General features: G+C 42.6%; 1 protein-coding gene across 5 annotated transcripts in view; it reads right to left on the reverse strand.

Moving 5' to 3' along the window:
- kcnab2a (potassium voltage-gated channel subfamily A regulatory beta subunit 2a) overlaps positions 1 to 16,958 on the reverse strand; it is a gene marked incomplete at its 5' end in the record, with an annotated part of 100,234 nt that overhangs the window by 13,193 nt on the left and 70,083 nt on the right. For all 5 annotated transcript variants that reach the window (XM_083939503.1, XM_083939501.1, XM_083939502.1 and 2 more), the window contains 3 exons: positions 1,381 to 1,460; positions 1,761 to 1,798; positions 2,733 to 2,776. In XM_083939503.1, coding sequence (XP_083795629.1) covers positions 1,381 to 1,460; positions 1,761 to 1,798; positions 2,733 to 2,776 — 162 coding nt within the window. The remainder of the gene's footprint in view (positions 1 to 1,380; positions 1,461 to 1,760; positions 1,799 to 2,732; positions 2,777 to 16,958) is intronic.

The following is a 16,958-nucleotide window of genomic DNA, read 5'->3' on the forward strand; positions in this document are numbered from 1 at the left end:
TGTTTCTTCTGATTTTTGTTTTTTTTGTAAAAGACTCTGACGCATCTCCCCGAACATAATGGAAAAACTAGGCTATTCTTGTGAGGATTAAAAAAAGGACTTGGTGCTGTTAATCAGAGATACTGTTTGCAAAGGATAATCCCTTAGATTATTTCAAAGCACCCAAGTTACTACACAGCCAGATTAATCCATGCTGGAATTTAAACCATCACTATATACAGCAACGACATAGTACAAGGCTGAGGTTAAAAATATCACAACTGGCTGTCCTGTAAATTTAGACTGAGACTATGAATATCTGAACCCTCATGAATGCAAGAATGACAAAAAAGGGCAACCCTAATTTCAGGTCGAAGATCAAGGACAGAGACATTAATCTTTTGTGTCACTTAAAGGGGCTACTCAACATTCAGAATATTAATAAAGCAGTAAACAACGTTTTTCTTTGTAAAGAGATAGTGGAGAAATGGCATCCTGAACCAAGAATGAAGTCAATTTGATACACAACACATACAGAGGGAGAGTGACTGTATCCTCCACTCAGGACGCCATTACTCAAATATGTCTTTACAAAGAAAATAGTTGTTTGCTGCTATATTAATGTTCTGAATATCAAATACCGTGCCTTTAATATTCAACTGTGATTAAAAACTAAAAAGGCTCCATCACAGCTGTCTAAACGTGAGCAAGTTAGTGGGCGTATTGATGACGTTTCCATCATGCAGCTGGGGCAACCCGAAGAAAACAAACAAAGGGTGAAGGAAGTGAACACCACAAAGATGCAAATGAAAATGTCTAAATGGCTTGATGACGAGATTGGGGATATTTTGTCGGTAAGGGACGACGGCAAAATCATCAGACAAATTCAAGTAACGACAAGAGATTCTGTTGTTAATGACAAATTACAAACCGACTGCAAGACCAAGGTGTACACCGCGTCATGTCCTGCCCCCTGTACACTCTAGAGGGAGAGAGGTCCATGGTTTTAAATTAAATTTTACAATAAATTTGTTTATTTTACATGTTTTATATACATGCTCATATTTAAATTAAATATGCCTGTACAAGTAGTTATGTGTCCCGTTGTATTGGTTTGCCCTCTAATGGACATAATGCGCAAAAAAAGATATTTGAATATCAATTCTGACAGCCCTAAAACTGACACTATTAGTGTCAGGGATTGTTTTAGAGTGGAGGCAACATAATAGAAACTTGATGTAGCAACACAGTATTCACCTCCTGTAAGTGCATCACACTTGCACCTTAAACTCAAGCAAGGCAAATATAACTAATATATATAATAATATGCTTTTTCTGGTATTGGCAATATTCTGTGTTAGTGCTTACTGCTATGTGACCTGTGGCACAGGATGTACTCACTTCCCAGCCGCGTAGACCTCTGCTGTGTCAAACAGATTGATGCCATTTTCATAGGCCAGAGTCATCAGCTGCTCTGCCATCTGTTGAGGGATCAGGGGAGAAGGAACAGAGAGGTTGGCAGGATGGGATGAGAGGCCATGATGTGAGGTGTTAGGACTTTTCAATTATTAAACTTCCTTCACAAGACTAAAGAAAGCTGCAATGGCTTTGCCTTCATGTAACATATGTTGATTCTCGGGCTGTCGTCTTCCTCTGGCAGTATGTCTACAGTACAAGTAAAAATAGGCTTCTTGAGCAATCTGGAATCTGCCAGACCATGTGGAGAGTTTCCATTCCTGAGTTTTGACTGATGGAAGATGACAAAATCCATCTGCTCTCACCTCATCTGTTATCTGTCCACCGAACGTCACCCATGTTCCTACAGAGGAGGACAGGGAGGTGGGGTAAGTACATAAACACACACGTGCACATAGATGAGCAAGTGAACAGTGCCACTATATTATTTGTATTTACACACACACACACACACACACACACACACACACACACACACACACACACACACACACACACACACACACACACACACACACACACACACACACACACACACACACACACACACACACACACACACACACACACACACACACACACACACACACACACACACACACACACACACACACACACACACACACACACACACGTAATCGTATTGTGATAAAATCATATATCAACATTTAATTGATAATAAAAAAAACATACTAACTCAAATTTTTAAGAAAATCTAATGTGAATATTGGAATATCATTAGGAGATTGCGGTTTTGTTTTTACATCCCACTATGTGTGCATGCATGTAATGTTTGTGTATAGCTGGACATTTTTATATTTTTTCCTCTATAATTTTACCTGAAACTTGTGTTCATTTTGCGCTCAAGTTCTTAGTACATTGAGAAAAAACTCAGAACTTTTAATTGCCGAGTACTTAATTCACAGCACAAAAACAGGCGTTACCTTGTGGCTAGTTCATCTCTATTTATTTATGAAATTACCAGAAAACAAACCATATTGTGATATAAAGGTATATATTGTATGTTATTGATAAATTAAATGACCTATATCGGGATAGAAGATGTGGTCCATATCCTCCATCATAACATAGTGAAAAAAAAAAACAGACTCAGTGTGGATAATATATTTGGGGCCTTTATGTTATGCAGTGTAAAATATTTTTTCTCCCTATTTGAAGGAATAGGGGTTAAGAGTTATCCTAATAAATCTGTTATACAAAGACTTTGGTTATGCAGCAATCTTCTCAGTGTGTCTAATGATTCAAAAGACTCTTACCTAATCCAAGGCAGGACACCCGCAGGCCCGACTTCCCAAGGTTTCTGTCAAAATGGAGAGAATCACATTAACATTAATGCAGCACCGAGGTGGCAGTAATTTGTCATATTTTGCACTCCGGCCATGGCTTTGACCATGAGAATGGGACTTCAAGCTGGCCATGGGACGAAATGAAAATGTCATGTCACAATTATCCTGGCCAAAGTAAATGCAATCAATGATATTATCCTGATTAAAATGGCACTAAAACATACTGGAATCCCTTTATTTACATTATACAAATATCTGGCAGGTTCTGCAGGTGAGCATCTCATATCCCTACAGTTCTTTGGTTTGTAATCCATAGTATTTCCACACATCCAATTTAACTTTTTCCTGTGAAAGCAAGCCCTCAGCCATGGTGAGGATTTTGGAACGACTGGAGAGATGTAGCTAGGCGGCTTTTTCAAGTCACTCGTGGATATTCACAATTATCCCGATGATGAAAATTCTCCATGAACGACTCATTGTGAGTGTTTCTATCACAATCCGCGATAAAATCGTGAATCATTCCATACCTGCTTTAAGCCTAAAAACTTTGATTGATTGATAAATAAATCAATGAATAAATAAATAACCCTATCACTCTACTGTAATGTGAGAACAGCCTTTTACTGCAGTGAAAACTTGAAGTCATGGAAGCAGGAGAAGAACAGGTTTTTTTTTTATGGATTTAAAGTCAGACTGCATCTACTGCAGCATTGACACATGTACGATGAGTGTGTAAGGAAGGCCAGTAAAACGTGTGCTGACACGGAATGTGCGAGTGCGGTGAAATGTCAGGGGAAAGTCAGAGAGAGGAAGAGGGTCTGAAGCAGGCCTACCATGATATCAACTGAAATGGATCTGCACACCAGGATCCCTCAGCAGCCAACTGACTGAAATCCCCCCACAGCAACGAGGAAGCCCGACTACTCACGACAACTTGCTCCTAAAGCTGGCATCTCCGAGCCTATCCCAGTAAAGACAGACCCCTCTGGGGTTCAGGTTGAACTTATTTTTTTAGGATGAATTTGTATTGCATCTACATACCTTAATAGTTCTATTTCATCAGACATCGCTGATGTAAGAAATTATTAAAACATACAAAATGAAGTGTGCTACCTCTGGACAACCTATTTCCAAGAGATAAGCTGGCGGTGTGAACAGATAAAAGAAATGTGGCATTAGAGATGATGTAACATGTGCAGGAGTCAAAGTGAGAGTGTGGGAGGATATCTAATATATTTTGGTAAGGCTGCCTGTATAGAAATACAGTTGAAATAAAAATGAGTAAAGAGGGAGACAGCGGAAAGGTGTGTGTGTTATATGACTGTGCTTGTAACTGTGTATGTGTGAGTGGGACTGTGCATGTGTGGGTGTTTTGTGAAGCCATGATAAGATTGCTGAATTGCTGCAGTGACTAACAAAACACTTCATTCAATGTGGTCTGAACACCAAGTACCAAGAAACAGACAAAACTGTTTAAAATAAATATTGAGATCTCAACAGTATCAAATCTCCTCTAAGGAGGCTAAGTGGGCTACATGTGTCTTGTAGTGAAACAAAAAAGGCTCCTTAAATGTTTTTTTTATGCATATCTATATAGTTTCTATTTTGGACGTGGTTAAGCCAGTTAATGTTCACTTCATCATCCAACATCATTAATTCCACTCCTACTTCACTGAACCACGATGGATCTAGCAGTCTCTTCATTCATTTATATTTTTTGTTTTCCAACTCTAAAAATCAACCTTTTTTTGGTATCATCAGAAGTGATGAGAGTGAGATTGAGTGATATTGAAAAATAATTAAATCATATCCAGTCTGTGTATTTGGCAAGCAACGCAACGCATTTGGGTCAAACTTATTCACAACAAAGAGCCTCATTAAAAAGATCTGATTTGGTCAGTGAGGTCTGTAATCGTGTTACTGTCTGAATCCAAGAGCTCGAAGACGTCCCATGTAGGAGCTCGCTGACTTATTAGCAAACACAGTCAGTCGTGAGGGAGAAAGATAAGAGAATCCAGTAGGACCACGTGCCCTTACGGTGCACTGCAATGACAAGGTTAACACAAGTCCTTCTGGCAAACCACTGGAGCCCTTTTAGAATTAACTGCCTCTTAATTGCATGAGTAAAATACTCCCTCTGGGGGCTGCTGCTCGACTTCACAAACAGAGATAACTGAAACCAAAAGCAGCATAGTGACCAAAATTGTTTGTGGAGCATATTAGAGTGTTTTTAATGATAGACTAAGACATTTGTCTAATACAAAATATCTGCTTTTTCAAAATACTGCTCAACTGCATCCATTGAGTAGAGTTTATCTCTATACACGGTTGAGTGAAACTGTACATTTAGCTCTAAGTCTGTTTCAAGTATTGCACTACTCCTTACTTTAAACACCTAATGTAATTAAAATAATTAGTGTTGCTTTATATGTTTATACATGAACAAGCATGTTCAGGAAACAAGATGCACAGTAAACCTGTCAAATTTGATCATCTAGGAACAACTCAATATACATTATTCAAGAGTTGCACCATTTTTATCAGCTTTTATCAGGGCCTATCACGAAACGCTTAAAGTGTTGCATAAGTATGCTTTTACCATGAATACTGCACTTACAGTACCCTTAACATAAAAATAAGTATTCATGTCATCAAAATACACAGATCTGCCCTTGCCATTGTCACATTGTTGTGTTCAATACTTTACTAGACTAGCCTTGAATACTGCATTGTGCATTGCTGCAATAACGCTCTGCCAGGGCCTGTAAGCATGCAGGGGTCAGATTCCTGCTGAGCCTTAGCAGACATGAACAGGAAAGTCATCTCTCTCACACCCTCCTCAATAATGAAGGAGACAGGCACAGTACAGGACAGCAACACCGCTGCAGCTGCAGGGACAAAGCTTGATGAGACACGTAGTGACCATAGCACATGTCCTGTCCGGTTGTTTACTTTGAAATATGAGGGAACCTTTCTCGTGGCTAACATTAGCTTTGTAATGCCATCAGCCTGAAGCCCAAGTGGAAAAGTCAAGGGTTTTTATTTTGGTATGTTGGTTTAGTTAATTAAGGGTATCTTGGAGATCTATTTGGGGCTTGTTGACATGCAGGTTGCATTTCACTTCAGCTTGACACAATGAATCCTGCTTGTCTAAGTCAATCATTCAGCTCTGCTGACGACTTTGGCCTCCATTGATGGAAGCTGACCTGTGGAAAATAGCTGAGGTTGTTTTCCACCAAGGTCAACACGAGGCAGGGCATATCAGAGGTCACTTGACCTTTCAGTCATTATTGATTACTGGATTATTGTCCCTAGAAGAAAAATATGAAATGGAAAATGGAAAGATGCATTATCTTTATTCTTGCCAATAGTTCATGATATCTAAGCAACTGGATGATTACCTTGTCCATAGGGCATCTAAATTTCCCAAACCTTTGGCTGGGAAATAACATCCTGAATTTACTAACCAAACTAAGACAAACATTCAAGGAAAGGTACAGAGCATGCACGACTAGATGCTTGCCTTGTGGCACGCTGGAAAACTTTAGGTTATTTACATAACCCCGGTTCTCTGAGTGATATGAGTGAGATGTTTCACTATGGGATGCACGCCTCGCTGCAGCCCTCAGAAGCATTTATCTCATTAAGCCAATCCTGATTGGCTGGTGAAAGGTGTCCGTCCGCCACAGGTAGTCCCAGCTAAATAGCTCATGCGGACAGCACCACCTCATTCAAAATAAGCACCTCTTCTCACTCGCCCAAGCAAGAAGGGTTGTCTGGTGAGACATCTCACTCATATCACTCAGAGAACCGGGTTTACGTAAATAACCTAAAGTTCTCTTTCATAATATTTCGTTCAATGTCTCACTATGGGTAATGGCTGCTCCCGTATTGCCGGACAGGCTTATCTAGCATCCACCAACCCACAAGTAAAGGCACTCTGTTCCAATCAGGACAGCAACATCGCGCGTGCCACGCATGGAGCGGGGATGTCTAGCATATAGAAATGGACAAAAGTGAGAGGCGGGTACCAGCTCGCTGCAGCACAAATGTCCGTAACAGAAACTCCCCTGAATAAGGCCCAGGATGCGGCCAAGCCCCGAGTCGCCCGCAGGCCCGCAGGTGGCTGCAGACCCTGACTCGTATAGACCAAAGCAATTTCCTTCACGACCCAGTGGGACAGGCGCTGTTTTGTGATAGGTTTCCCCTTATGAGGATTAGCCCAGGAGACAATCAGCTGATCGCTCCTCCTGAAACCCTTAGTCCTTTCCATGTAAGTACGCACTGGACCGGACATAACGCATGCGACCGCTGCCCTCCTGGTGAGGCAGCAAAAGCCACAAGGTCAATAGGAGAACATGAGCCCACCACCTTAGGTACAAAAGCCGGGTTGGGCTTCAAAATTATCCTCACATCCCCCGGTAAAAGTGTATGACGGATGCACCGAAAGCGCATGGATGTCACTAACCCGTTTAGCCGAAGCCAGAGCCAGTAACAACACCTTCTTGAGAGACATGTGTTTCAAGTCTGCACACTCCATTGGCTCAAAGGGGGGCCCTTAAGCCCCTCCAGAACCACAGCCAGATCCCATGTTGGCACCAATGGTCTGGCCACGGGGAGAAGCCTTCATAAAACTGCCAACCAGTGGGTGCTGGCTCGCTGTTTGCCTGCCAAACCCCACGTGACAGGCGGCGACAGCCGCCAGGTACACTTTAACCGTGGACAAGGTCCTGCAAGAATGACTATATTACTCCCAGTGGACAGTGAAAAGGAATCTTACCGTTTCTGCGACACCACCCCTTCAACACCCTCCACTTAATGTCATACAGAGACCTAGTGGAGGAGGCTCGAGCACTTTGTTCAGTGGAAATCACATGGTGTGGGAGTCCCACAGCTGACAGATCCACTCAAGGGCCAAACCCACAGCACCAGGCGTATGCGTGTGGAAGACCGTCCCTCCCCCCTGTGATAGCAGGGCCCTGCGCAGCGGGAGCTGCCAGGGCTGCGCAGCGGGAGCTGCCAGGGCTGCGCATACAGTAACCGATAAATCTCCGCCAATGAGGAGCTACCAGAATCAGCGTGTGGCCATGGTCCCTTACTCTGGATAAAGTGGGGGGTATCAAGGCCAGGGGAGGGAACGCGTAAAGAAGCTTGCGCGGCCAGGCGTGCGCTAGTGCGCCTACGCCGAGGGGAGCATCCATGCTGCGCAGAGAGTAAAACAGCCCACACTGCGCGTTTCCTCTCGACGCGAACAGGTCTACCGCGGCCCGCCCATAACGGGCCCAGATCTGTTCCACAATCTCCGTGAATAGGTGATCGAATGTGGAAATACGTGTCTTTCAGATCGACAGAAGTGAACCAATCGTTCTGTCGCACCAGGGATGTGTGTGTAAGCATCCTGAACTTGTATTTCCTGAGATATTTGTTCAGAGCACATAGATCACATAGATCCAGGATAAGGGGGAATCCCCCCCCCCCCCCCCCCCGTTTGGGAATCAGAAAATATTTGGAGTAAAAACCGCTCTGACACTGCGCTGAACCCTCCACCGTCAAATGTTCGTCTCTCCAGGTCTGCTCTGGCATGGTCTGAGGCAGCTGGGAGATAGGGGCGTGGGGGGCCCCTAGGAGCCGGGGGCTTTTGAGGGAGGCAGAGCTTGAGGGCTTCATCCGCCTTCTTTTTGGCTTCACACTGTCCTTGCATCGATGCTAACGCGGAGGAGCCAAAAATCCACTCCGGGACAATGGGCATGTCCAGGAAAACGGTCGGACTTAGATGGAAGGCTGGGGCTCTGGGAGGACACATCTGACAGCTGGAGGTGAAGATGCGCTGCAACGAGTGGCTCCATCCCAGTCATAAGGAGCAGACCCAGGCTCTCCATCGCCTCACAGTCGAGGGACGAGGCCCCGGGAATCGGGCTCCGGCTGCTGTAGGGGCGGTCTCTCCATGAGCACGCCACCTCCTCCAGCAGCTCCGGAAAGACGGGTAAAAGTTGCTTCGCCGCACTCTTGGCCAAGGGCAATTTCTTCCCCTCGTAGCGTGACCGGGTCTCAGCTACGACAGCAGGCCAGGGGATGCCCAGCCGGGCAGCAGCGCGTTTGCACACGTCGAGCATGTCCGAGCTGGGAGAGGGAGAAGCTGGTGTGCTACTCTCGTCTCCATCCCGAGAGGTGACGGGGTCCTTGGGCTTTGTAGCATGAGCTATTTAAGGTAGCTGGGACTACCTTTGGCGGACGGACACCTTTCACCAGCCAATCAGGATTGGTGTAGAGATAAATGCTTCTGAGGGCTGCAGCGAGGCGTGCATCCCATAGTGAGTCATCGAACGAAATATTATGAAAGAGAACTGAAGTCCCACTTCTGAATAATCAACGCAAAACTGGATGGTCAAATATAAAAAACAAACTATAATGTGTTAATGTTCTCAATCTTGTGAAAGCATAATCTTCTGTTTGAAGATTGAAGTTGCTAATAGGACTGTTAACATGACCACTGGCCGGGGGAGGTAGTCTTGGCCCGAATATCTGCTGGCTACACTGGTAAGTCTGAAGTATTAGCCATTGTCCCCAAAGGCTTATCTGTCGTTAGACAGGTAGTCAGCCGATAGGTTCTGAGATTGTGCTATTGTGTGCTCTCTGACATAAGAATTTTAAGACGAATGTGGGACTTTAAACTTCCAAACTTTAAAATACGCAATAAAGAAAATAGGTGTAACTCTTGATGTAGCCAGACATTTCCTATCCATCGAGTTCTTCGACACCATCCGCTCTGTTCTCTCCAGCTCTCCTGCTGCCTGTCCCTACTGCTGCCCACAGCCTGGGACTCTCCACCCTCTGCTGCTCTGCTGACATCACTGAGCAAGAGGTTGAGGACAACATCCACAGGATGAAAGCTTCTACCTGTTCCCTGGACCCTTTTCCCACAGCCCTGGTGAAAACAAACATCTGCACTCTAAGTCCTCTGATCACCAAAATAATCAACCACTCACTCCAAGCCGGTTATGTTCCTTCTGCTCTCAAATCTGCAGTCATCAGAGCCCTGCTCAAGAAACCCATGCCAGACCCATAAGTTCTCACTAACTACATGTCCATTTCCAAGCTCCCATTCCTGTCCAAAGTGCTGGAAAAACTAGTTGCCGCCCAGCTTCAAGACCACCTCAATTCACACTCCCTATTTGAAAAATTCCAGTCCAGTTTCCGGTCAGCCCATAGCACCGAAGCAGCTCTGGTGAGTCACAAATGACCTGCTGATGGCAGCCGACACTGGCTCTCCATCACTCCTCATCCTACTGGATCTATCTGCAGTCTTGGACACGGTTGACCACAACATCCTTCCTCAACACCTCCACCACACCATCAGGCTCTCTGAGTCTGCCCTGAACCTGTTCCAGTCCTACTTGTCTGGAAGAATTGAGTATGTCTCCTCTTGAGGTGCCAAATCGGAGACACACACTGTCACCTGTGGTGTCCCCTGTTCACTCTCTACACCCTTCCCCTTGGCCACATCATCAGTCAGCATAGAGTGGCATTCTATTGCTATGCCGATGACACGCACCTCTACATAAAAAGCATCACTGTCATCATCGCCAGCATCATCATTACCATATTCATCATCGTCAACACTGAGCACCTGCCTTGAGGAGATAAAGGCGTGGATGACAAACAACTTTCCTCAGCTTGATACCTCCAATACAGAAGCTATTTTAGTTGGACCACACCAGGTCTGGTCATCTCCCCTAACACATATCACATTCTCTGGTCAAAACATACTCCCGTCATCTACAGTAACCAACCTGGGTGTAAGATTCGACGCATCACTTTTGACACCCACATCAAACATCTCTGCAAGACCTTCTTCTACCACCTTACGATCATGGCCCAACTCCGTCCCACACTCAGATTCAACAAAACTGGTCCACGTCTTTGTCTCCTTAAGGCTGGACTACTGCAATGCACTCCTCATTGGGACTCCTAGCAAGGGCCTACAAAAGTTGCAATACATCCATAACAGTGCCGCTAGGATCCTAATGAGGGTATGAAAATATGACCATATCACACCCATCCTCCACTCATTACACTGGCTTCCTGTCTCTTTCAGGATTTAATAAAAACAAGTGGTTGACTATGAATGAATCTCCCCACTCACCCATCAGTGCATCCAAAGAAATGCCCTTCCCTACCTCAGAGAACTACTCACACCACAAACCTCCACACGTAACCTCTGCTCTGGGAACAAACTCATCCTCCAGCCCTCCAGAACCAAGCTCTGCACCATGGAGGACGAGGCCTTCTGCTCAGCTGCTCCTTAGCTGTGGAATTCCCTCCCAGACCACCTGAGGGCTCCACAAACCACTGACTCCTTTAAGAACAGCCTGAAAACCTTTATTTTTGAAAAAGCTTTCTCTTAACTTTGTATCTTCGTGCTCTTGTTTTAAATTGTATCATACTCTGTAGTACTTTGTGATTGTTTTTAATCATTTAAAGAGCTTTACAAATAAAATGTGTTATTCTTATTATCATCAAAGGTTTCATGTCACATGACTGACCCACTCCTCCCTTGATCAATTACCTTTAAACAACCTTTAGAAACCTTCAAAAATAGTTTCTATTTTAGGGTTGGGAATTGAAGAGATTTTATTGATATTAATGTCAGTACCGATCTTTATTGATTTCTGATGAATTTTCAAGTGATAAAAAGATAGAATATTTGTAGAGAATTGATAAAAGGAATTTATAAGCTTGGGGGCATAGGATTTTCGGTTCCAATTCCAATTTTTTACCTGTAAATTGTCTTAAATCATATCAAATCTACCTTAATTCTGTCTTAGAACGACAGTTTAGAGAATTTAGAGGGATTGATAGTTGCATAAGAGCAGATCTACATACTTTCTTTTCCGATTCTACAATGAAGAATCATGAACTTTTTAAGTCTAGGTAAGGTGTGAGAGCAGAGCATCATGGAGTCGGTAAACTGGGTGGGACAGAGGACTCACAATCAATGTGAAGTCAGAGGACAGGAAAGCACAGGACAGGACAGGGTGATGAATGAGGAACCAAGGTCACAAAGCTGTACAGAGGAACGTGTTGAGAGATATGTTCACCGTGCAGAACTATTAATACCACCTAACTCGTGGCTTCAACTTCAGAAAAACGCCCAGACCAAATGCCACTAGCTCGTGTTAGCTGCAGGTGGTTTCCTCCTCCATTCAGGTTTATATAACATCCATTCCACTTTATGTGAGGGGCGACAGTGGAGAAAACTGGATTAGAAATATTCCGACTAGGCAATAAGAAAAACGAGGAATAGGTTGAGCCACTTCGCTCTGAAAAAGCTAGTTAATACTATCAGTGTAGCCTAATGATTGTCAGCAACTGTGCAAAAATACTGGGTTTAAACTGTACCTACCTGTGACCAATATGGAATTGTCTGTAACTGGTCAAAAATACCATGTGATGTGTATTCTTCCAGACTACATATTTCATATTCATTTCACAGTTATTCTAGTTTAAGGATCTGTTGATGAGGACTTCTTACTGTGAGAAACCTTCCGGTCATTTCTGCCCTTGTGATGTGACTAGGCAGCCTGAGATCGCATCAAATGTCATTTAATTTCTAAGTATGCAACAGACTTCATACAGACAGTAGAAACATAGACCCACTGGCATTGAAGCACTTTAAGACAGTTGTCAACTTCAGTTTATCTATTTTTACTTGGACATAAACAGATTGTCAGCTTAGAGGGTTTTCCTGAGGTTGAATTTGTTTTTCTTCTAACACGGGCATTTTCAGAGACTCTTGTCTGGAGATAAATCTGCCAGTGCCCAGGGGGGTGGAAATCTTCTGCTATACGCTCGAGAGGAATGAGGGAGAAACTTACTAGAACCTGTGGGGCATTTCAGATTCCCAGACTTAGCAATGGTTCTTATACTGTATCTTTAATGTCACACTGAGCTGTGCGCTAGTGTGTTATTAAATTGTTATTATGTATTGTAGCCAAAGGATATGGATAGAGTATATTTATCGCCAATTCCGAAAGGTTCAACGCATTTATGCAATACTAAATTCAATGGAAACATTTAGTACAGTAAATGTCTTAAATCAGCAACTATTCAATACTCTTCACTGTTGAGTTTTTAAGTTAAAAATGGCCAAATTCACTGGTTCCAACTTCTTCAATTTTAATAGTTTCTGGTTGCCTTAATCTTCCATGATTGTAAACTAAATTTCTTTGGATTTTGGACTGTTGGTCAGACAAAACAAAACCTCTGAAGATGTCCCAGTGGGCTTTGGGATTTGTGATGGACAATTTTCACTATTTTATAGAATTAATCGAAATATTTCAAAATACAAATAAAAATAATGGTTTGTTGTTGCCCTAATCTCAAATAAGATAATTAGAGGTGCTGTGTTTACATGAAGGCCCCAACTGTACTAACTAACTAAATCTATCTAGCTTGTAAGAGACCATCTTGCTGAAGAAAAGGAGATTGCTTTGCCACTGTATTGATTTAGAGCAAACAGCCTGGTGCCATCTGTCTGATTAAAATAATGTCAACGTTAAATATTCATAATACACATGACTAAGCATGATGCTGTGGGGTAAACAGGATTTTCCCCTGCTGACCTGCGCCCTATTAATTTCTGAAGTAAGCTAAAGGTCTGGCCTCCTGCTGAAGTACATAATACACAGTTCAAATGCTTCTCCAGCAGAAAGAAAAGCTAAACAAAAATTTTATTTAAAACAAGTCTGTTGATTCAGTACACATTTGTAAATCTAACCCATCTCCTTAGTGTTTGCATAATAACAGTGTGGCAGCTTCATAAATATAATAACCTCACACAGAATTTAAACACGTACTGAACTGACTAAATCATTAATATTATTAAGTTGAAAAAAAATTCTGCACACATACATTATGAAACAGTATAAACATCCTGATTACCATTCAGATACTGTATAATAGAAGTAGATAGAAGATAATTCTAGGCTATTTCTAGAGCATTTAAGAAAAAACCTTACAGAGAGAAATGAGTGCTGCTAAGACAAACACACACACTTACACGCGCACACGCACACTTACACGCACACACACACTTACACGCACACACTCTAATTAAACCCCATCAGTGAGGCAAAGAAATAACAGCTGTCTTTATTTTCTCTTCCAACATAACACATGTGTATCACATGCAGACACTGCAGGCACATAGGCAAAATATTCCATAACAAACCCCCCATCTCACTTGCTTTCTTTTACACCAACACAGACAAAACCTCAGTGCATACACTAAACCACAAGCCTACATCAATAAATTAACCATCCCACAGTTTGGCAATTTCTCTCCACATGCACAGAGCAAACAGATGGCAAATGTTCTGTACACATTTAAGATGGTACCTTAAGTGGCTACTGTGGGCCAGAAATCTGTGCTGTGGATGAGTCTTAGTATTTACATCAGAGTGGCCAAAGTGTACTCCTGTACTATATGCGTGTGCTGTTCAAGTACCACAGTCTTTTTATGATTCATATTTTAAGGGGGAGTGCAGGCTGTGGAATGCTGGCTCCCTGATGAAGAGCCCTCAGAATGCATGAAAATGTCTCTGCATGCACCCACACTCGCCCCAAATCTCACACCCACAGCTTTTGTCACCCAAAGCCTGAGCGATGCATGCTTTTGCATCCATGTAGGAAAATATTGGGAAAAAAGGATCCTCAGTTTCGTCTTTCTTAAAAATTCCTCGACAAACACAAAAACATTGCTATAATTAACTGCCAATTCAATATACCTTCTGCAACAGCCTACCTACCAACCTACAGGCAACAATACAATAATGAAACATTAAATCAAACATGTTTATTAGTGATGATGTTTAGAAGTTTCATTTGTAAATCGGTGACTGTCTGCTCCCATGTCTGTCTTTATAAATGTCGCCATGTATTACATCAAGTCACTTCAAGGTGCACTAAATGAAAACCGAACTGGTGGGACGGGCTCTTTTAAGTAGCGTCTGATTTATAATGATACATCACAGCTTCACACAACACAGCGGTGGGATTTAAATGCCATCCACACAACACTGCCAGTAGCTATTTACTGTAGCTGTGATTCAGCCAGTGTCAACTTTACAACCAAAAGTAGACCTCCAGGGATGTGAGGAATCCTACTGACAGCCTGGGCTAAGGAGAGTTACTTGTAGATTTACACCAGGGGAGGACTGGAGTCAGCTCTGGTTTACATGACCACTGCAGTAAATGATACTGAGTGCAACACAGCATAAATGTTGTGCAGCTGATACATACTGTGACAAAGAACAATTTCATGCGTTAACAAAAAAAAACTGCAGTTTATTATGAGCTCCTATACTAAGTCTGCACAAAGCACAAAAATGGCAGTCTAACCAAAAAGTAAAACATATTAAAACGTATTCACCTCAGCATTGCTTTGAAGCAGCAGTGCTGCACCTAAGCAAATAAAAGTGGCTCTTATAAAAAGACACATTCCCTCAAGACCCTTCTGAAGTTTGGTTGCTTGAGAGAAGAGCTGATAACTGGACTGGGAAAAGCAGGGGCTTTATGGGATTGACTCTCTACCTGCACTCCCTTCCCAATCTCAAAGATATTCTTCCATTCCCTGAGCAAGACTACTTTACATAATCATAAGCCATTCTGTGTGCATCATTAATTCAGTCCTGACTGAAGCCATTTAATCATTCCTTGGAGGAGGTGCATGCTTTCACAGTCAAGCTTGATGATTTTAACCAGTCATGTCAAGCAGGCCAGGTGTCGCATTAAAGAACAGCTCAGTCTGTGGTGAGGCAGCCCACTAAGCCCCCCCATATACCTTGAAAAGATGCTCACTTTATACGTTTCCTCTGGGAGGAGGTCACTTGTAACTGAACCTGCGTCGTTGCCCATGGATGTAGACTGACAGACTTGATTCAAGCTCAAGGACTGTATGCAAATGAGGCTGATCTGAATTTCACACCGCTATTCTGCAGTGTGGATAATCGTGGAAAGTTTTGCTGGATGGATAAGCTTGAACTGTATTCTTTGGGAAACAGTTATAAAACCTCTTCCGCTGTCAAAGTGGCAAAAAAAAAAAAAGAAATCCTTGTGCTCAAGGATGAAAAGAAAAATGCATGGCCATGTTAAAGGGCTTGCAAGCTTAAACTCAGAGAGGAACATTTGAAAGATACACAGTGACATGAACACAGATCACTCCAGCCTACTGCACTTCCTCTTGGGCATAGTGCCGACTACAGCATTAACCTCAGCACTCTCCTTTTCTGTCTTCCACTCTGTCCTTCCTTCCCTTTCATTCGCCTCTCTTCAAAGCCACAAAACATTATGTTGTAGCCTCGGTGCATGCATTTCCGAGCCTCACGCTGCATTTAGGCCTGCATTACCTCGAGTTTACATCACATGCAAGCCTGATTCACAAACACAAAGCCCATTATGTACTCTGGACTGCGGAAGCAAAGAACACAAACAGCCGCTGGCCCTCGAAGCTGAAAATTATTTTACTCATTCAATATCATTAGCCTCAATAATGACAGTGCACCAACATGGCAAGGCTGCTACTAGCAAATCCAATGCAAAAGATTGTGCTGTTCCTTCAGACAACTCAAGACCCAATCCTAATTTCTCAGTCAAAGTACCAAGAATCGTTCACCCCGTAAAAAGCTGCTGCTGCTTTAAAGGCACAACATCATCGTGTAGGTTATTCTTATTTAGGCTTTGGGGCTTGAAAAACATTATTTGAAAAGATAAAACTGTTGATTTGAATTTTAAGAGTTCTATCAGAAATTAAGTCATTAAGTGCTTGAATGCACTGTGCTGTACTCTTATAAAAGAGTACAGCACAAATATATAAGAACAAAAATAAGGTTTAGTAAACTTTATAATACATTTACAATAAAAAGGTAAAAAAAAACCTAGCTCACAATCTTTTGATGGAGACCCTTCATCAGCCTCTATATTGTTGTCTGCTGCAGTTTTGATATAACTGCAGAAACAAATAACTGCACATCATTTCCAATATCACTCTCCAGTCATTTAGTGTGTTCAATTATATTAATTTTGTATCATAAGAACTAGAAACAACTTTTAACGAAAAGACAGTATGCATCACAAATGCTTTGCAACTCAAACCAAGGCTAGAAACATAGACGATAGTTACAATATTATCAATACTTT

Source organism: Echiichthys vipera, assembly GCF_963691815.1.
Source record: "Echiichthys vipera genome assembly, chromosome: X".
NCBI lineage: Eukaryota > Metazoa > Chordata > Actinopteri > Perciformes > Trachinidae > Echiichthys > Echiichthys vipera.